Here is a 22,975-nt window from a genome sequence, read left to right as displayed (position 1 = left end):
TGCATTATCAGTCAATCTATTAAATAATGTGTTTTGAGAAAAATTTGATTGGATGTTTGATAAGTTTAAATTAATTTATTAGAAAATCAATAATTAATCAACGTAAATTTTCATACATGTTTAGTTTAATTACTCATAAAATTGGGGCCTAATCCGAAATGACAAAACACATAAATGTTTCCATTGCTCTCAGTCTACACTTTTCACTACTATTACAATCACTTGAAATGACAAAAACAGAAATTTCGTATGGACTTGGGACAGATGTACGGGTCCAATTTAAATGACCCTAACTAATTTTCCATATATTATTACAACTACGTGGAAAATTAAAGTTGACTGACTTTCAAATTAAGCCAACAAACAAGTGGCCATCAACTCTTTTTCCTCTATGATTGGTTTTTTTATTTATTTATTGAATTATATGATTGGGTTTTGGATTGAATTATCAAACAATCTATTCAAGCATTGATATTTGATATTCTCAAATATTTAATGGGTTTTGAAAATTATTTATTAGATTTTTGATAAATTGGTTTTTATTATTAGATAATCAATAATTAATTTATTCAAATAATTTATTTCATTATCGATTCTTAAATAACATGCTTTGGAATTAGTAGTTTGATAGGATGTTTGATATATTGAAATTTGTGATAATCAGTAATCAAATAATTTTCATACATGTTTAAAGATTTTAGTAAATTACTCATAAAATTGTGGCATATATTGAAATGCCAGTCAATCTTGATATTGTCTGTCAACCAAATTTTATAGTGACTGGCACTTAAGACAATCAGTTTTCGTCTCTGTAATGACTAATGAAGAATTGTAAGCCTGAAATTCCACATGTTGCAATGTTGGACCAATGAGGGAAATGCTTCATTAACATTACATGGAAAATAAATGTTGACTGACTTTCAAATTAGGCCAAGTAGTCCTCAATTCTATTTTTTCCAACAATTGATAAAGATGGTCAACTAAGAAAAAAAAAAGTTGATTGAGATAATTTAAAGAATTTAAGCGTAAGTTTGGGTTTGAAATTATCAAATAATTTATTCTAGTATTGATTCTTAAATAATGCGCTTTGGAATTAATAACTCGATAGGATGTTTGATATATTGAAATTTGTGAAAATCAATAATCAACTATTTTTCATACATGTTTAGACATTTTAATAAATTACTCATAAATTTGTGGCGTACACCAAAATAATACGTTAATAACATAGAAAGGATATCTGAAGTTCTTGACTCCCTTTGTATCCTTGCATTAATTTGAATCAAAGCTCGAATTAAAATCAAATACCAATATTGAAAATTTATATAAATAACTTAAGAGTATGATTGGGTTTACATTGAATTATATATATCAAATAATATATTCAAGCACTGATATTCTAAAAAAAAAAAAAAAAAAGACAATCAATCTTTGTGTCAATTGATATTATTGATTGGCAATGAATCTTAGTAGTGATTGACAAAGATTGAGAAAATCACTCTCGGTAATTAATAGTCTTCGTCCTCGTCTTTGTTTTGTTCCTTGTGATAGAGGGGGTTCATCGCTTGCGGAATTTTCGTGGCCATTCAAGAATTAGGATGGTTGTTGTAGAATTCCACGAGAATTGGCCTGGTCTACACAACACATGTATATCTATATATTTTTTATTAACTAGATTCATGGTGGTTTATTTTTTATTAAAAAAAAAATCTAGAATCATGTTAAATTTTAAATATTAAAACATTCTTGGGGTTTTGGGCATGAATGTCTTGCCGCTTTTGTTACTACCAGACACAATTGGGCATGGTATCTAGGCAGGCCCAAAGTTAACAAAAAAAACTTGAGTTTTATCTTTTTCGCATTGGGCCCTATCAGAACACTGGGCTGTGTAAAATGCACTATTCAATGGAGAAGCAACAAAATGGAGCTGGTCCGGAGAATTCCGACATTGACACAGTCTCCTCCATAGACTACGAGCTCGGAGGAGGAAATTTTTGATCGAACATTAATGATGTAATAAAGATCTCTTTAGTATTTCTCACTTTTACAACTTAAAAAAACTTATTTATTATATCATTAATGTTATAATAATAATAATAATAATAATAATAATAATTTATAAACTGCATTAATCATCACAAGCCTTTCGGTGATACTACATAAAGTAATGTAATGATATGAATAAAAGTCTGGATTTCGAACCAACAAAAGCCAAGGGAAAGATGTGTGTAAACTAATTTTAATTAAATCACATTTATGAACTAGTTTTAGCAAAAAAGCACATCACGCGTATGGCCTAGTGAATACATGATTGTAATAGATCCACATTCTGCGCCAGTATGAGTTTATCCAAAGTATCGCGAAAAACCCCATGATGAATGTGACATATGATGAACCGAAACTCCAACTGAATGACACCATATCAATTGCACATTCAATCAAATAGTTGCATGACAAATCTAGTCCAACCATATAATTTATATCTATTATTTGTCACAAATTCTACTTCAACTAGTAATGCCCCATGTCAATAAAAAAAAATTGTATGTACAAAGTCATATTCCTGCTTTCTCCGATATCATATTCGTAAAACAAGATGGTATTGATCCACTAAGTATGTTATTTGAAAGATACATGATATCTAACTTTCTTAATTGACACAACTGATTAAGAATATGACATTGTACATGATTCCCTCTCAAAAGAAGAGCATGAAGATTTAAATGGTTCACTAATCAGATGGGGAATCATACTCGAATATCCGTTATCCCTCAAATCGAGAGTCATTAATTCGAAGCACCTAAAGATGCGCACTCGGAATTGGCTCACTCATAGCATTCTTTTGTAGATGAAGGTGCTCTAGTGAAGAAAGATTGAAGGAAGATGACAAGGACCCAGACAAACAATTTTCGGAAGTCAATTATTGTTATTATAATTATATGTACCTAATCCCAAATATGCCCATAAAAAAGAGCCTGTCACTTATTTAAACGTGTCCCCTCGCTCTGACGTGACATATCATCATTGGCTGTCATATCAAACCGGACGTTAACTACAACTCACGAAACCTAAGAGCATCTCCAAAAGCCTCTATAACTTTTACTCTTCAAATATCTATTTGTTTACCTATGTGGCAAATAGAAGGATGAAAAAATATAATATTCTCTAAAAGATTCTTCAAATAGAAATAAATTAATATTATTTTAATTAAATAATTATTTTTTTAAAAAAGTCAATAGCAATTAAAACACTTCTCTCTTTTTCTCCAATGAAAAGTAATAAAATATAAATTGAAGAGAGAGAAATCAACTCTCCAAATTTAAAGAGAGAGAATCATTTCTTATTTAAAGAATCTTAATTGAAATATCTTTTGGAGCCTTAAATATTGATGTGACTCTTCAAATAAGTAATAAAATCTTATTTGAAGAGCTTTTTGGTGATGCTCTAACCCACGTCGACCCGCTACAAGGGAACCCGACTTCAACAACATAAATTGTATTTATTTAAAAAAAAATCATAAATGGAATGAAACTCCTTCTCTCCTTCTCAAAAGCTGGACAGTCGATGTTTCACATAAATGGTAATTTAGAAAATGTCATCTTTACCCCTTCCTTTTAATTGCTATCTTGTTCTCTGTGATTCTATAATTTTTTTTTTATTTTGTTTTGTTCCGTAAGTTTACACTGATTTACATAAGGCTTCAGCCTAGGATTCATAAATTTTTAGATTTGTCCGAATTTGTGATTGGAAATTTATTTTTGCAGCTGAATTGATTTTCTACCTCATTGTCCGTATGAGGGGTTGTTTCTTTTGTGTTTGTTAAATTGATATTGCTGAATTATTTCTCCGGTTATGGTTTTTGTATTAGCCCAATTCCAGTTATTAATCTAATTTTTGTTTCTCCTCTTGGGTTCATAATTTTCTTTAAGCTGGTCAAGGGCCCTTCTTTCTCTGTCTTATTGTTACGGATATTTCTTGAAAATGTGTGTGATATGTGAACTTCAAATTTCACCCCATCCCGTGATTCCAGTTAAGAAAGGGTTTATTATTAGAAATATATTAAACTATTTCCAGTTAAGAAAGGGTTTATAAACTATTTTATTATTGTTAGTTACGTAATATCTCTGCAGAAAAATGCATGTTGACTGACTTTCAAATTAAGGCAACATATCTACCGGTGGTCATCAATTCTATTTTTTCCAACAGGTGATGGAGATAGTCAACTAATAAAATAAAAGTTAATTGAGGTAATTTAAAGAATTAAAGCGTAAGTTCGGGATTGAAATTATCAAATAATTTTTTTCCAATACTGATTCTTAAATAACATGCTTTGGAATTAATAATTCGATAGGATGTTTGATATATTGAAATTTGTGACAATTAATAATCAGCTAATAACTGTATGGTGTACGCCAAAATAATAGCACATAAACGAGATCTGAAGCTCTTGAGTCCCTTTGTATCCTTGCATTAATTTGAATCAAAGATCGAATTAGAACCAAAGACGATATTGAGAATTTATAAAAATAACTTAAGAGTATGATTGGGTTTACATTGAATTATATATTAAATAATACATTCAAGCATTGATATTCTCAAAAAAAAATCAATCTTTGTGTCAATCGGTTTTATTGATTGACAATAAATCTTTGTAATAATTGAATAAATTGGACAATCACTCGGTAATTAAAAAAAAAAGAGATAATCACTCTCGGTAATTAATAGTTTTTGTCCTCATCTTTGCTTCAATCCTTGTCACATAGGATGAATATTGTCTTGGAGAAAAATGATCCAAGTTGACTAAGAGTAAAGACGGCAAAATGCGGGCTTGGGCTGAGCTTTTTCAAGCCTAAGCTCAAGCTTATTAGAGGGAAAGTCTAAAGGTCAGGATTGAGTTTTCACTTATTTTTTTAATATTTTTTAAATTGTTATAAATTTGAAATAAATTAATAATTAATAAATTGTTATAATAAATAATGAATTAAATAAAATAAAGCAAATAAAAGCTTAGAGATTTAATTTTTTAATATTGGATTCTCTAATTTAAGCACTCTCTTAATTAATTAACACTTAAAAGAGACTTATATTATAATTCTTGATTTTCTGATTCATTATTGACATATAAATTAGAAATTTAAGCATTTTTCATTATTTTTTAAATTTTAATTTATAATTTATTTTTTTAAATAGAGGGTTTGGGCCTAACTTGGACTTTTTTTTTTCCCTTAAGTCCTTGTTGTCATCACTAAGAGAGGGTTCTCAAATTCATCATTAGTTATCCATGAATTAATGATAGCTGGTGTAAGTTATCTTGCTGGTTATTTATGATGTAATTAACTTCCCCTTGCCCCTCGAATTAAGTTGAAATAATTTATAAACTTCATTAATCAACAGATGCCTCTTTTTTTTTTTTAAATTAAAATTTTATTAATAGAAAACTATTACAGTGATTTATCTTTACATACATAAGCTGCGATCTCAGTTGGAACTTCTTCTAACCAAACTTTCTCCATGGAATTACAGAGAGCTAATTTAGAAAGATGATGTGCAACTTCATTGCAGGACCGTGGAGCAAATTTCACTTGAAAAGAGCTCTCAGAGGAAGATAAGACTTCTTGAACGTCGGAGATTAACCACCCCACTTCACATCTACTGTGTATTTTGTTATTAATAAGATTGACGACATTGAAAGAATCTGACTCAATTATTGCTGGAGCCAACCCAATATCCATCACCAATTGCAGGCCATTGTGCACAGCAACAGCTTCCACAAACTCTATATCTCTGGAGAAAATCACCGTACAGATAGAAGCTGCCATAACCTCTCCTGTCGAATTACAAACCAATACTCCAATGCCAGCACGATCTTCCGTAGAACTAACAGCCGCATCAACATTCACTTTGTACCATGATGGGGGAGGACTTTGCCAACACGGCCTGGAGTATTGGGTTTAATGCTTGTGCTGGTTCCACATTGCAGAATGTCTTTGTACTAAATGAGTTCACGGCATTCGCAGCTCGGGCGACAATTGCTTGAGACTCAGTGATGGCTTTACCGTAAAGATCAGAACAGAAAACAAGCTGTTGAGGTCTTCAACCACGCATGAGATGAACACAGCATACCTCACGAATTTTGTAAGCACACAACTCCCTAAGGGATGGACATTTCCCTTCGCCTCGTTGAATATCCAAAGGAGGTCTTGAAAATGAGGTCATCAACCACTTTGAACTACAACTTTTTGATATCTTCCACAAACCCCTCCGTGCAAACCATCTTCATTGTCTACTTGGTCTCTCTTCCTAGAACAAGCTCCACCCATTGAGGAAATATCTTCTGATCAATATTTGTTATAAAAACTGCAGCAGACCACTACTTTAAGCCACTCAATTACCAAGCAAGAAAACATGCGCTCCACTTCACCCTGTAAAGCAAGAAAATGTATATTAATACAAGTATTCAGTCCACCCAGTAATTAAGAAAAAACTTTAAAATGGAAGCCAGACAGCTTGCGTCACAGAATGTCACTCCATGATAGTAAACTCCATGATAGTAAACATAAGCATCAAAGAATGTCAAAGACAAATGCTCACTAAAAGCATAGTGAGACAGGATTGCACTGTGTTTTAATAACTAATCTCAGAATTAGTTCAACTGTCATGCTCCACCCATTGAGGAAATAATCTCAGAATTATTATTGGGGGACCAATTCTTAAGATTTTATTTTTTTAAATTGTTTTTTCGTAATGATAACGTTTAGACACCCAAATTTTGTAAAATCTTAAATGAAAATACAGTTTGTAGTTACTTTGACGCAAATCCTTATGTAATACGTGATCATATATGTATGTGACAATTTGAATTAGCATATCAAATTTGAATCATATTAAATTTAACCAAACGAATTCAACTTATTTATTAATTTCATTAAAATTTTAAAATATTAATTAGACTTATAATGTCATAATGTGTGCCATGCATTTTACATTAAACTTAACAATGAGTTTTGATATGATAATAGCTAATGTTTAGAATAGGAAATAATAATACCTTTATTGTGATACACAGGTCCACCTGTCAAAAAATTTTAATAATGCATGACTAGTAATATCATTTTTTGTCAACTAAAAACCACTGAAACTCATGGTATATTAATGGATTAAATAATTTTTTTTTATAATATGATTCAAATCATCCTTACCACTACATTTATTTATTTATTTGAATAATTTAAAGGTATAACAGTTGAGACTTGAAATTAAAAAAAATGAATCAACATAATATGATGAATTAGTCAAATAATTATTATGATAGAGACAGCTTCATGTGTCAAAAAAGATTTTGTATTAATTAATATTCTTAATAATAATATTATTTTATGTTAATTTAAATCGACTAAAATTCGTAATATATTAACGGGTAAAATCATTTTTTTAAAATATATTGGTCAAATAATCCTTACTGCCACATTTATTTGTTTATAATAATAATTTGAAAGGTACCCTAATGACAAATCGCCACGAAAAGAAGTAGATTGTCTTTATCTGTAAATTTAATAAATTCAGGGATCTAAACGTATTTATCTCACATTTGTTTATTTTTTGTTTTCTTGGCTTATCCATTGGCGACTGTGGAGGTGGGGCCGAGCAGGTTCGGCTTTGGCGGATTCTGCTTCTGCACGCTAAGTGGCAATGTTTTTTTTTCTTGCGGTTATCGTCTATCTCGTTAGATTAATTAATTATAATAATCATATTAAGTAATAAATTCAAATCTATGATTATAATTGATTGAATATCATAATCAGTAATAAATTGAAGAATATGATTATGATTAGTTTTATATGATGACATTGTAAATATTTATTCAAATAATAACTTTTTTAAAATTATTTTCACGGTTTAGTCTTGCGTCATAACTTGGATGTAATGCATGTGGAAAAAATTGTATGCGATAGCATCACTAGTACACTGTTAGATTTGAAAGGAAAATCAAAAGATGGGTTGAAATCTCGTAAAGATTTAGAAGAACTGAGAATTAGACCTAATTTGCATCCAAAGTTAGAAGAGAATGGAATACGTTTATCAGCAGCCATGCATACGCTTTCTAAACTAGAGAAGCAACCATTTTGTAAGAGATTGTTTAATTTGAAGTTGCCATACGGATACAGTTCTAACATTGGAAAGTGCATTTCAGTTGAAGAATGTAAAATCACAGGTCTGAAATCTCATGATTATCACATTTTAATGCAACAATTGTTATCAGTAGCAATTAGGGGGCTTTTACCAAAGGGACCACAAACTGCAATATTTCGACTTTCCACATTCTTCAATGAATTATGCCAAAGAGTGATTGATGGAACTAAGTCGGAAGAGATGGAAAATGATTTTGCTGAGACTTTATGTATGCTCGAGATGTATTTTCCGCCTTCTTTTTTCGACATCATGGTTCACTTGACAATCCACTTAGGACGTGAAGCCCAACAATGTGGTCCAGTGCAATATCGTTGGATGTATTCTTTTGAGAGGTATTAACTATAATTTCTCTTTTACATTATATTTCATTTTACTTTATGCTAAATACTTAAATATATTGATTTTTTTAATCTAATTTTTTTTTTAGAATTATGAAAAAATTAAAAGGATATGTTAATAGTGCACGACCTGAAGGATGCATAGTTGAATGTTAACTTGCTGAAGAGGCCATGAGGTTTTGCAAGCAAGTGAATGCAGTAGGTACTAAACGTGATTGCTATGAACAATTAGTATGAGGGCGTCCACTCATGGGTGGAAAGCCAACTATATTATCTGATGAATTATTACATATTGCACATCGTTATGTGTTATATAATACTGTAGAAGTGGAACCATATATTGAATAAGTATAATGAAATTCAGCCTTACATTATTTACAATTATTTTAGTCTTAAATTTTTCTTTTATTTTTATATATAGAATGCACAAAATGGAGTTGAAATCTTTAGATAGACGATTGTGTAGACCAAAGAGTGAAGCTTTACTTCAAAAAAGGCACACGGAGACATTTTGCACTTGACTGTCAGACAAGGTTGTATAGTATGTAACTTTAGTTAACTATAAAATATATGCACTTTTATATGCTAATAGAAATTTAATTGAAACAGATTAAGTTCCAAGAAAGTGGGGTCAATGAGACATTGAAATGGCTTGCATATGGACCAAGAAGATATATAATGTCATATCCTGGATACATTATTAATGGAATTCGTTTCCACACAAAAGAAAATGAGAAGTCTACAAAAAATAGTGGTCTATTGAAGCAGAAACAATATGCAGATCAAGTGCAAAAGACAACAACCAAGTTCTGGAAAAGATCATTTACTATGGAATAATAAAGGACATCATTTTATTGGATTACCATACATTTCGGGTTCCTTTGTTCAAGTGTGATTGGAAGAACATTATTAATGGCATTAAAATTGAAGATGGGTTTACGATAGTGAATCTTCGGAAAGGACAGAAACAATTTGAAAACGATATTTATTTTTGCTTCACAAGCAAAATAAGTGTTCTATTCTAGGATAGATGATACATCATCATATTATATTATGTTGAAAGCACCATCACGACGATCCTATGATATGGAGATGTACAAAGATTCAGATTTTACTTCTTATACAATATTAGATGCATCAGTACTTAACTTACCTTATAAAACGAATGAGGATATACAACATGTTAGAAAGGATTGTGAGGACATTTTTGTATAATTTGTGTATAGATGTTTTCTTTGTTTTATTCTTTTTTTTTTTTTGGGTTCCTTTTTTGTGCTTGTTATACTTGAAACAATTTGAATTCAGCTAACATTTTTTTTGGGTTCATTTGACAGGATCTTGGCACATGTGATCAATTGGAAAGAAATACAACTGTAGCTAAAAACTTTCTTTTTTCATAGTTCAGTGTAAGCTTTTTTTAGTACTATTTATTGTTATCATATATATATTTTCCACGTATTGCTTTTGCTTTGTTTCTCTTTTATATTTTTTTTTTCAAGTTAACATGCTCATTAACCAATTCAATGTAAGACTTAATGCAGCGTTCATCAAATGCTGCAAAAAGCAAGCTTTCTTATATTGTGTATTGCATCCAATGGGCAGCTGGCCACTTATTTTCCTAAACACGTTTGGCTTTTGTTTGTTTTTTTTTTTTTCTCCAAGCGGTGCATGACATACCACACAAAATGGCTTGTTGTGTAAACATGTTGCATTGATATAAATCGAAATTGTTGTGTAACTAGTGAAACAATTCAAATGGCTTCAAAATGACATGCATATTGTGCATTTTGAGTGCTTATTAATTCAGGAAAAACGACATCAGTCGCAGCATTTTGATGTGTTCACTAAATACTCATTGAAACGACTTCATGCATTATCATTTCTGGTTTAATGAAGCACATGAGATGAACGCAAATAAAGAAGCTTGGATTCAGGTTGTTAAACGTTGGTATCACTCGTGTCTCGCACGTGACTACGTGAATTTCTGGAATTGCATCTGGGTCATTACAGACTGTTGAATGCCATTGATTCTAGTGCAACAAACCGGAGTTACACTGAGGAGTATAAAGGAGAATATAGACTCTGCAATAAGGGGTTAATATTCTATGCATGCTAGGTACTCTATAAACTCTTTTTATCTTGAAGATCAATCAATGAAAGGCCTGTCAATTTGTTCCTCCGCAGAGGTAAGCTAATGAGAATTAGTTGAACCATGTTATATCCCTCTGTTCTTTGTTTTTCGATTCTTTGTTCATTTCAATTCTTGTTTGTCCTTTGTGTTTCAATTATCATCCTCTTGGTACGTTATCAATCTTGATTAAGATTTCATCAGATCTTCTCTATAGCATCTGTTGATCTGAATTAAGGGTCTTTGGGCAATAGCTGAAGGTGTAAGATACTGGAGCCCTCAGGCTGGGAACCAGACAGTGCCTTGTGATGAAAATGTGACCAAGCCGTGCAACAACAGAAATAGGCATTTGTTCTTTGATATATTCCTCCGCCCAAGTGAAGCTAACCATTTCATATTCACAGGACTTGTTTGAAAGACTCATCAATTTGTTCCCTTATCAATTTGGTTAAGTTATTGAAAGCTTGATTAGTTCTCACTATTGGAAAATCAAATCTAAAAAAAAAAAAAAATACTTTTCTATTTTATGAAATTAATGAAAGACAATAAATTTTCTTGATTATGCATACGTGCATAGGATTAGAGAAATACCTTAATTTCTTGTTAAAGATCAAAGATCTGCAGAATATAGTTGCAATCTTCTCTGCTATCCTTAATTGTCTTCGTCACACATGTAACCATGTAGATAACTCTAATTACCATGCAGGAGACGAAAATCAAGAAAAACTATATGTTAAATCATCTTTCTATTCTAGTTTCCTCTCATTTATACAGGCATTTATTAGAGTCAGATTTTGATTAGGAATTGAGGTAGCACTGTAGACCCATAGGCTTTCTAGCTCAACTTAATACTTAAAGACCAATCATCTCATGACACACCAAAACTACTAAGTAAAACATAGGCTATTCCACTAAAAGCCTAAAGTTGCTCTCTAATAACGCCTATAATTAAATAAAATCCCAATTAATTAGGGCTCCTTTTAATTAATTTTAGCCTCAGTCTTAGACCAATAGTAGCCTCTTTAACTCTTCATATGATGCTCATAATTAAAGATAGGCCATTAACAAATGTCGTGTCTATTAATTACATATTTACCCCTAAGTCATTATTTGTTCAAATGATCATTTTTAAAATATCTATCTATCTATCTATCTATCTATCTATCTATCTATCTATATATATATATATTTGTAAATAAATTTACAAATAAATATTATTATTCAATAAACAATTTATTGAATAAATTGTAGCCATAGATCTAAATGATCATGTACCACAAACAGCTTAGGTAAGCATCAATAGTACAAATTTCATCTTATAAGTATATGTTCCCATGATCCGTGAAAATTATATCTCCAAGCTATTGAGGTTTTGACTGTTTATATGGATCTCATTCCGTGATAACTCAAAAGACATAATACATTAATGTAAGTTCATTATCCACTCAGGATTAAGGTCGATTAAGCTTATTAAAGCTTATGTGAATTATGATCAACGACATATGTTAAATTAGATTATAATTCAATATCTAATTCAATATGCATATCACATATTCATATTAACTGTTCCACTCAAATCTCCACTTCAATGGTCAAGATAAAATCACTCACAATAGAAGTAGAAAAGTTATAGCCTTACATAATGAAATGCCCCTGTGAACAATCTTTTATTTATAAAGAACTTGTAATTTATTGGCATCAAATGCCTAATACATGAATCAAATACTTTATAAATGAGGGCTAATGATGCATGCTCAAATAAATATGAATAAATTAATTTTATGAAATTCAGAAATTGTTATTTATCACATGTTTTTAGGGCACAAAATAACAATAAGTCCAACACTCACAACTTATTGTCATATGAAAACTGAACAAGCTGTAGTATGTTGTAAACCTTTATGCACTTGGTCACAACTTCTTTGGTTCTATTACCATCTTGATTGTACCTTGACTGTCATAAGATTTATTTTTAAGGTAAAAGATATTTTATTTCTAGCCTTTATGTTGGATTGCTTTCGTCCATCGTAGTTTGGAAATGATATGGAATTGATTCAATCACGGATCGATGGAAACGATATAGAATTGATTCAATCATGGACTCATAGCCACCAAAGACTTGCCTTGTGGGGAATCAGCAAAAAGAATTAGTTCAATGGGATTGTAACTTTTTCCCCCTAAATATTGGTAGTTTAATCGTCTAGGAAAACCAATAAGCTGAATAAGCTGAATGGCCAGCAGGGAAAATGCACAATAAGCTCAGAGAAATCCAGCTTGGAGAAACCAAAATACATGTAACATACATAAAAGCATGTGACAATTTCAAAGAAATGGAATGGAAGTTAATTAATAACCTGCATGAATCAACACAAGCCTTCATCATGACGAAATAGCATGAAGTCATTAAATTAATGAACTTTCAGATTTGAAATCGACCAAAACTAAAGAAAACATATGTACAATAGTTGAGTATACCTTTAAAACCAACCTGAATTAACAAACATGTATTTGTACACTAGATTTGTAGATAGAGAAGCAAATTGAATGATATATAACTACTTATGGCTCTGCATGATCACCGCCAATAGTAACATAAATCAAGACATGCATCAATGAAATAGAACCATTGTTGACGCCAATTGGAATTTATCCAAAGGATCGCAAACAATCCCAATATCACTGTCATATAAGATGCACCAAAACTCCAATACAATGACACCATATCAAATGCATATTCACCTTCATCTTCTCCTTGATTGAGTTCTGTAGCTGGTATTTCCTCTGCCCTGTTGCAATTCTTGTTAATTGTTGGACCACAAAGATGGGGATTACCACTATAACTGCTTTCACCAAATGTGGCAAACTGGCCTTTGTCTGGTATTTGACCGGACAAGTTGTTGTATGACACGTTAAAGTTGGATAAAAAGTTGAGCTCAATTAGTTGAGGAGGAATTTTGACACAACTTAAAAGTAAATTTTAACTCCCAAGTATAAGAGTGTCTTGTTGTATTATAACTCGGTGAGTCCGAGGTCGATCCACAGAGAAAAGATTTAATTAGTTTATTTTATTTTATCTAAAAATTGAAATTAAAACTTGAATATAAACAACTTAATTTAAATGAAACTATGGAATTGAACTAGTTAGGGTTATGGATCCACTCTTAGAAATAAATAAAACTTAATAAATTCTTTTTGCCAATTTATTTTAGATTTATTACTCAAAAGATTAATTATACAAATTATTATTATTTTCCCTTTAATTTTATGATGGATTAAGTATTTATTGTGCCAAAATTTAATTTGTCTACAATAAGTCAAAATACCATTTCACCATGCCTTATATTAAGATCTTAAGAATTTATTGTGCCAAATTCATTTGTTTGTCTACAATAAATCAAATTTTCAAAATATAAAACATGTATAAAATTAAATAGAAAATAATTTAATTTATAAAATTCAACATAGAATTTGATTAAATCATATTTATTTCTTAAGAGTTTCACCTTCCCCTAACTAATATTATTTAGTTAAGCATAATTAAAATAAAAAGAAGTAGTAAAATTGAATTACTTATAATTAAAAGAAATAAAAACAACTAAAATTGGAAATAAAACTAATTTTATTAATGAAAATAATTATACAAAATATTAAAAACACACCTGGAAATCAAGATTACAAGGAGATGGAGAGAATTTGAGAAGAAAAGAGTTGTAGAGAGCTCCCTAAAACATAAAAATGAGGCCCTATTTATAGAAAAATACATTCATAATCCAGTGCTTTGCGGTCCATCATAGGCTTCATGTATGTGCTCCTCACAACCCTTAGATCAAGATCCAATGGCTGGTCAAACTTCAAAAGTCAACATCACACATGGCATCATTTGACTCGTCCGATTTGCCCAAAGAACGGTTGAGATTTGACGGGTTAATGGGTGGATCGGGTCGACCCGAATACAAAGATTCGGATCCTCCAACTTGCTTCACCAACCATTGCCACGTGGCACAATCATGGCCATTGAATCATGAACGGTTGAGATTTAGTCAAGATTGCCAGTTATCCCATGCACTCATATCTATTGTAAGCTCATTTCATCATCCAATCAATGATCGGTCAACAGGAAAAGTCAACTTTTTTTACACAAGCCCAATTTTAAGCCGATCTTGACTGATCTTAAGGTTTTCGGACCTCCGGAATCCAAATTTGACCTCCGTTTATCTGTTTGGAGCCTCGAAGTACGTGAAATTAATAATTCTCCTAATAAACACATAAAAATACATAAAATTAAATATATTTAAAACATAATTAATAATTCATATTATATTACATAAACACAAATATAAATTATAACATAAGCATAAAATAACATATTATCGCTTGATAATTAAACAATTTTTAATACTAATCAAATTTGACTGTTTAATCTATTGTGGGACAGATCTAGGCTCTCTATCATTTTCAAATTGGAAAAGCTCTCTGGTATAGAACCTGACAATGAATTATGAGACAAATTCATTCCAGGAATTTTTTGGAGCTCTCCAATTTCTGATGGGATGTCTCCAGTCAATTGGTTGCATGACAAATCCAGTCCAACCAAATAGTTAGCATTGCTACCATCGAAAATTTCATATCTATTTTTTGTTACAAATTCTACTTTTACTAGCTGAGGCAATAAGTAATCATCTCCTTCAGATATCCTCAAGTCAAGAGTAGAGTTGTAGTAAGTACCAATGGAACTGAAAGTTAATTCAGGAAGAAACCGAAGTTCAAATCCATACAAATCAAAATTTCCTGTGGTCCATAGCAACATATTAGTAAAGCAAGAAGGTATGGACCCATTAATTCTATTTTGTGAAAGATCCATGACACCTAATCTTCTTAATTGACAAAATTGGTTTGAAATTGGTCCTTCTAGATAATTCCCTCTCAAAAGAAGAACACGTAGATTTGAACTCTCATTAATCTGATTGGGAATTATACCAGAAAATCCATTATCCCTCAAATCTAGAGTCATTAGTTTGGAGCTTCTAAACAGTACATTCGGAATTGTCCCACTCAGATAATTCTTTTGTATATGTAGTGTTTAAAAGTGACTAACTATCCCAATCAACTCAAAACACTTCCCAAGATCACAACCAAACAAACAAGATGCACCAAGAATCAATCCAGCAGAATACACACAGATTATTAGAACTGAAAGAATTAAAGAAAGGAACAAGAATTAACGTGGTTCAGCTAGCTTCAGTCTAGCTTACATCCACGGGAGAAACAGAACCCAATTCTATTGATTGTTCAAAGAAGTTACAGAGAGTTTATCAAGCTTGTTACAGAGTCTCTCAAGAAGCCTTTGGTTTTCAATCTTCTCAACTCACAATAGCTCTCTTGTCCTTCTTCTCTGTTGCCAGAATCAGCTGTATAAAACAGCTCGTTAACGAATCAGTAACCAACCCAGAAAACCACGTGACAGTCATGTGAGTTAACTGATTCTAACGAACCAAGAACGCAACTTATCCGTGCACGTGAAACTCTCGTGCATCACTTAACCAAAACGACCTTCATACATGTCGTTCCAGGAGATACGAGTTTGACTTTCCAAAACGCAGCATCAGCTGACGTTTTCACCAACAGATTTGCTTCACATCACAACAGTATATAAAGGTGCACTAGTAAAGAAAGATTGAAGGAAGATGTCATGAACCCAGACAAACAATTTTCGGAGACACTTAAAAGTTGAAGGCTTCCATGATTTAGGAGTTGTACAGGTATATTCCCTTTCAGAAAATTTTTGGACATTAAAAGAACCTCAAGATATGATGAGAAATTAGCAATCCAATGAGGAATATGACCAGACAACATATTGTTGGACATGTCTAACTCCTTTAATTCATTTGACTTCAACAGCCCATCCTCAATTTTCCCACTAAAATTATTGTTGTCCAAATATAAAAACCATAACCGAGTCAAGTTCATATATTTGGGAAATATTTGGCTGTGGAAATTATTATGTGACAGGTCCAAGAACCATAGTGAGATGCAACCAGTAAAAAGTGCTGATAATTCTCTAGAAAAATTATTTTTTGACAAATGTAGAAAACTGAGTGTTTTCATCTCCCTGATTGAAGAAGGAAGATCGCCTTCAAAACGATTGTTTGCCATATCAATGTACAACAATTTTTGAAGGATAATACCCATATCTTGTGGAAGCTTACCAGTGAAGTTGTTGCTAGAAACATCTAGATGATGAAGAAAATCATGTTTGGAATGGGGCAGCTGGAGATTCCCAGTGAATGAGTTGTTTGTCAAACATAAGACTTCTAACTTTGTGTTGTTTTGTAAGATCCAAGTTGGGAAATCACCAGCCAAATTATTGTGAGAGAGATCAAGGTATTTTAACTCATGCTGGTGAACAAGAAAATTAGGGATGACTTTTAAGTTGCAAACGGGTAACCGAAGGACTTTCAATTGAAAAGTAGGGAGAAAGTTTTCAGTTTTCAGTTGTAACATATTGTTGTTCCTAGTTGAAAGCAGCAAGACTTTGAGCTTTGAATGATTAGCTAATGAACTGATGGGGAAGATGCCTTCAAAGTAGCCGTTAGAAAGGTCCAAATATTCAAGTGATGTGAGGTTCACAATAACAGAAGGTAAGCTCCCACTTAACTGATTGAAGGAAGTGTCAAGAACCTTGAGACGAGTCAGATTATTGAGACAATCAGGAAGATCACCCCCAATATTATTTCTTGCAAGATTCAACTCAAAAAGATTTTTCAACTCACATATTCCTGAAAATGAAAATAAAATGGTCAAATTTTGTTGAAAGAAATGACTTCATAGTTTTCTAATTGCAGCGAAGTCAATCACAAACACATAGAGATCAATTTGTGTTATTCTCATCTACTTCGATGTTAGTTTCCAAAGCATTTCAAATAACTTGAAAAAGCGTCCAGCACTTATTGTAACATGCATATAACAGTACAGATAAAGAACTCGCTTTTTAAAGGCAATGGTTCAAGGGGAAAAAAGCTGGTCTTCATAATTTTGTCTTTCAAGTAGCTAGGTTGACCAACAAGAAGGTCGTATATAACATTAATGTAAATATTCAGAATTATCACGTTTCAGTGAAAAATAAGTATATGTAAGTTTATTTAGAAATTTTACCTTGGCTTTCTACTGTGCCGTTAATATTATTAAAACTTAAATCCAATGCTTCCAAGTTCTTCAATTTATGTAATCCTGCATCAAGAAAGAGCATATCATGTTAAAAAGGATGGCGCGGAATTTAAAAATTGGTGGACAACTTCCGAAAATTCAAGTATTACCTAGCCATGTTACGGATAAGCTGATACTATTTCCACTTAGATCCAAGACTTTCAAGTTTGTCAAATTTGTTAGTCCTGCTTAATTTAAAAAAAAATGAAAAAGAGCGACACAAAAGAATTAAGTCAATAAATGGTAAAAGCAAATTTATAATCTCAATCCTTGGATTAGTTGTGTTATATATACACTTATCAATAACATTTCAAAAGCCCTTAAGGTTGAGGGCTGCCGAATTTTTTTTTCCCGCCGGGGGGGGGGGGGGGGGGGGAATGTGGTAAGAAGGAGATTGTTGCGGCGGTATAGCTTGAATTGTGGTTATTCCACAATGACCAAGATCTAATGCTTTTAAGCTCGTCAAATTTGTCTATATATATATAACAACATAGATATTTTAAGAGATTAATTGCCTAACAATGAGAGTTATGTCAGTAGACATTCCATGAAAAATAACTGCGTAAATTTTGTTTAAAAATTTTACCTTGACTTTCTAAAGAATCGTTTATATGATTATAACGCAAATATAATGCTTCCAAGTTATTTAATTTACAAATCCTGCACAAGAAAGAAGAAAAATCTTGTTAATCGTCTTTAATTTAAAAAAAAAAAGGAAACCAAAAGAATTAAGAAATAAATTTCAAAGTTTAAATAATTGTAGTGATAAAGCTTATGATTAGGATTTAATTAAGTTGATCGTATACGCAAAAAAGATTTATGTTTTTTTTTTCAAAAAACTATACTACAAATCTAGAAAGTAAACTTTTGCTGTATAGCAATTAAAGTTGCCACAATCTTCCCAAGTTTGTCAAGTTTGCCAACCAAAGCTTGGCTTTAATTTGACATTATATGTATGTAAAAGATAATATCATAAGGAAACTAGGAAGCGAATTGTTGCAGTGTACCTTGAAGTGTAGTAATTCCACAAGCATCGAGACCCAATGATTTCAATTTTGTCAAATTTGCCAATCCTACACAGCGGAAGAAAAAAAAAGGGAAATATTACTTTAAAATTGTTATAGAAGGCTGTGATTGGTGCACTAGCTTGGTTTCTTATCTCAGTAGCCTACCTTGCCTTTCTAAAGAGCCTCGAGTTATATTGAAGTTACAACTTAGATCTAACACTTGCAGGTTTATGAAATTTGCTAATCCTGCTCAGAGAATATTAATTTTGATCAAGAAAATGTAGTTATGTATTTAATTAAGAGATTAAGCCGCTCATGATTAAGATTTAATTAAGTTGGCATCATAATATCACAAGAAACTAGGAAGTGGATTGTTGCATTATACCTTGAAGTGTAGTTAATCCACAATAACCAAGATCCAACGTCTTCAAGTTTTCTAGATTTGCCAATCCTACACAGCCATTAAAAACGAAAGGGGGAAAAAGAATAAGAAGAATAAAATTTTACTTTAAAACTATTGTCGAAGGCTATGATTAGTGCACTAGCTTTGTAAATGCTTCTTATCTTAGTAGCCTACCTAGCCTTGTTAAAGATCCACCAGTTATATTGGTGTTACCACTTAGATCCAACACTTGCAGGTATCTCAAATTTGCTAATCCTGTTAAAAAAGCATTAAATTTGATCAAGACAATATAGATATGTATTTTAATTAAGAGATTAACTTGCCTCAGATGCGTATTTGCTTAACCAAAATGTATATACCTTGCCTGCTTTTGGAACCTTCAATTTTATTACCACGAAGAATCAAAGTGGTAAGTGAAGTTAGTGTATTCAAATATGGTAATATGATGTCGTTGAAGTTATTACCTTCAAGATTTAAGATCTTCAGTTGCTTTAATCTCCCATTGCCATCGCAAGCTACAAATGGATATGAAGTATTACTAGTCTCTGAAAAAATAATTATGAACAATATACAATAGAATTTCGTTAAATTAGTACTTAATAAATTGATAACCTCAATTAAATAATAGTTTTTTTTGGGTAATCTGGTAAATTAATAATTTCAATACATTTATTAGATAATAAATTTTCAAAAAATTCTCATTTTTCTATAGGATCCACTCAATACATAAATCAATAATTATATATGATATGTCTATGAGACTTTTGTAAAATAAGTTTTCACTGTCATTTGCTTCTTCTTGAAATTGGTTTCGACTTGAATCTTATCTCTAACTTTTTGTTATGCGACAAGAAGTTCAGCGTGCTATTATCACTTTGCAACAAGAAATTATTCAATGTGTTGACAGGCAAGCAGTAAAATGAATTCTTTGATATTTGAGAGGTATTTCAGATGTTGGCTTGGTATAAGGAAAAACTTCCAAGACGCATAAATTTGTTGTTGGTTATGTGGATTCAGATTATGCTGGTGATTTGGATAAGAGAAGATCTCTGACTAGTTATGTTTTCACACTTTCAAGTCTGTTATTAGTTGGAAGGCTAACTAATGCTCTGTTTATCACAGAAGCATAATATATGGCAGGGACAGAAGCAATAAAGGAAGCAATTTGGTTGAAGCATTTGGTTACTGATCTTGGCCTACAGCAAGAAACTACTGTTGTTTTTTTTTTTTGGTCTTAACCACGAGATATCCTAGGGAGGGTCGCAATTGTGGGAGGCACCTTTAACCACATATTCTCCCAACAAAGGCGACTTCCTTGCGACTCGAACTAGGGAGCAAACCCAGTCAAGCCACTTAAGGGGACTCCATTGCCAGTTGAGCCAACACTTTGTTGGTAAGAAACTATTGTTGTTCATTGTGATAGCCAAAGTATTATACATTGGATCAAAAATCAATGAATTTTGAAAGAACCAAATAAATTAATGACAGATTTCACTTTTATCCATGAGATTATATCATATGGTACAATTGTTGTGAAAAAGATTTCTATAGCAGATGATCTAATAGATATTATGAGTAAGCCGATCCTGACAGTAAAGTTCAAAAGTGTTTGGACTTGATTGGTTTTTGCAGTAAGTGATAATATGTGTGTGTATATAGATTCTCAGGCACGGGTCATATATAATCTACATATACATATACATATACATGTGTGTGTGTGTATTAGTTTCCTATCCGGGAATCCCAAATTTTATTAAAATGGTAACGAATTTCCAACGTTGTAAATCTCTTCCGAATTTTTATTTCCATAAGCTGCAAAGGCATTTTAGTGACTAAACACAATATCTGAACAAAAAACACACACATACCTCTATTCTCATAGACACCTTCAAACCAATTTTCAGACAAGTCAAGGCTCTGCAGTTCTTGAAAAGGATCAAACAATGACATATTCAGAAGCGAAACTTGATCAAGAGGGTCGTAAGAGTAATTGAATTTTGTTGTATGACTGAGTGAGAGTTGCATCACCCGTTGTGTTGTAAGGTTGCACTTAACTCCCTTCCAATGATCACAACAATCAGATGACATTCCTGTTGTGTGCGGATGCGGAAACAAGTGCACCGAATAATCACAGAAAAATAATGGACACAAGAATTACGTGGTTTTCTTATTTTTCAACAATTCTCCACATCGGCAAAGATTTATCCAAATCTGAGCTAACTACCAACGAATCATCATCCCCAAAGTAGTTGCATCTCTGTGACTACCTACGTACCCAAAATTTGGGATCAAGCCTACCGTAGTTCAAAATTCTCGAAGGATATAACTTAACACAATCAAAGGATTTGAATTAGTTTCAAGCAATGTTGAAACTTAACTCCAGAAACTACCTTTATCAACATATCCGATGGATTATCTTTGGTATCGATCTTTCTCAACAACACAACACCGCTCTCGATAATCTCCCTCACATAATGATATTTCACATCTATGTGCTTCGTCCGAGCGTGATATGTTTGATTCTTCGCAAGAAATATCACACTTTGATTATTACAGAAGACTGTAATGTTCTCCTGAATTACTCCCAAATCACCTAACAAACCTTTCAACCAGATAGCTTCTTTTACAACTTCAGTTGTTGCCATATACTCTACTTCCGTAGTGGATAGAGCAATTGTCGATTGCAAAATCGACCTCCAGCTAACCGGACCTCCACCCAATGTGAATACGTAGCTCGTTGTTGATCTTCACTTATCTAGGTCTCCAGCGAAATCAGAATCACAATACCCAACACATTGTTGACCACAATCCTTATTGAACAATAACCCAACATCAACTGTCCCATACAGATATCGGAGAATTCACTTTACCGCAAGCTAGTGATTTTTACCCGGATTGTTCATGTATCTACTAACCATGCTCACTGCTTGAAATATATTGGGCCTTGTGCATACCATAGCATACATAAGACTACCCACAGCACTAGTATATGGAACACGAGCCATATAATCACGCTCTTCTTGAGATGTATGACATGAAGAATAACTTAATTTGAAATGAGGAGCTAGAGGTATACATACCGGTTTAGTTTTGTCATCCATACCGAATCTTTTTAGCACTTTCTTCAAATAAGACTTTTGAGTCAACCATACACTCTCATTCTTCTTGTCTCTACGAATCTCCATCCCAAGTATTCTATGTGCATCACCTAAGTCTTTTATCTCGAACTCAGAAGCCAGCTGCTTTTTTAATATTTCGATCTCATCTTTATTCTTCAAAGCTATAAGCATATCATCACCATAGAGTAACAAATAAATGAAAGCTCCATTTAGTAGTCTTCTAAAGTAAACACAATGATCGTGTTCACTTCTGGTGAATTTCTGCCCTTGTATAAATTGATCAAATCTTTTGTACCACTGCCTTGGTGATTGCTTCAGTCCGTACAAAGATTTAATCAACCTACACACATGATTCTCCTTTCCAGCAACTTTGAAACCACAAGGCTGAGTTATATATATTTCCTCCTCCAAATCTCCATGTAAGAATGTCGTCACATCCAATGGAGCCAACTCTAACTCATATTCTGTAACTAAAGCAAGTAGGATACGAATGGAAGTATATTTTACAACGGGAGGGAAAACTTCATTGTAGTTAATACCTTCCTTCTGAGCAAAACCTTTTGCCACAAGCCTTGCCTTGTATCGAG

The 22,975-nt window shown here is 32.2% G+C and overlaps 2 protein-coding genes across 2 annotated transcripts; both read right to left on the bottom strand.

Moving 5' to 3' along the window:
- Nucleotides 1-15,058: 15,058 nt before the first annotated feature.
- LOC112096945 (receptor kinase-like protein Xa21) lies at nt 15,059-15,667 on the bottom strand. The gene has a single exon (XM_024181184.1). The coding sequence runs from the start codon at nt 15,665-15,667 to the stop codon at nt 15,059-15,061; it is 609 nt and encodes a 202-aa protein (XP_024036952.1).
- Nucleotides 15,668-16,293: 626 nt separating this feature from the next.
- On the bottom strand, nt 16,294-21,914 carry LOC18036861 (probable LRR receptor-like serine/threonine-protein kinase At4g36180). Its single transcript, XM_024181183.1, has 10 exons — nt 21,660-21,914; nt 21,138-21,327; nt 19,629-19,814; nt 19,444-19,524; nt 19,252-19,317; nt 19,032-19,112; nt 18,867-18,932; nt 17,970-18,044; nt 17,809-17,883; nt 16,294-17,432 (listed from the first exon to the last, which is right to left on the bottom strand). The coding sequence occupies exons 1-10, from the start codon at nt 21,912-21,914 to the stop codon at nt 16,294-16,296; spliced, it is 2,214 nt and encodes a 737-aa protein (XP_024036951.1).
- Nucleotides 21,915-22,975: the final 1,061 nt, after the last annotated feature.

Source organism: Citrus clementina, unplaced genomic scaffold, assembly GCF_000493195.1.
Source record: "Citrus clementina cultivar Clemenules unplaced genomic scaffold, Citrus_clementina_v1.0 scaffold_7, whole genome shotgun sequence".
NCBI lineage: Eukaryota > Viridiplantae > Streptophyta > Magnoliopsida > Sapindales > Rutaceae > Citrus > Citrus x clementina.
This window is presented reverse-complemented; position numbering and strand designations above follow the sequence as displayed.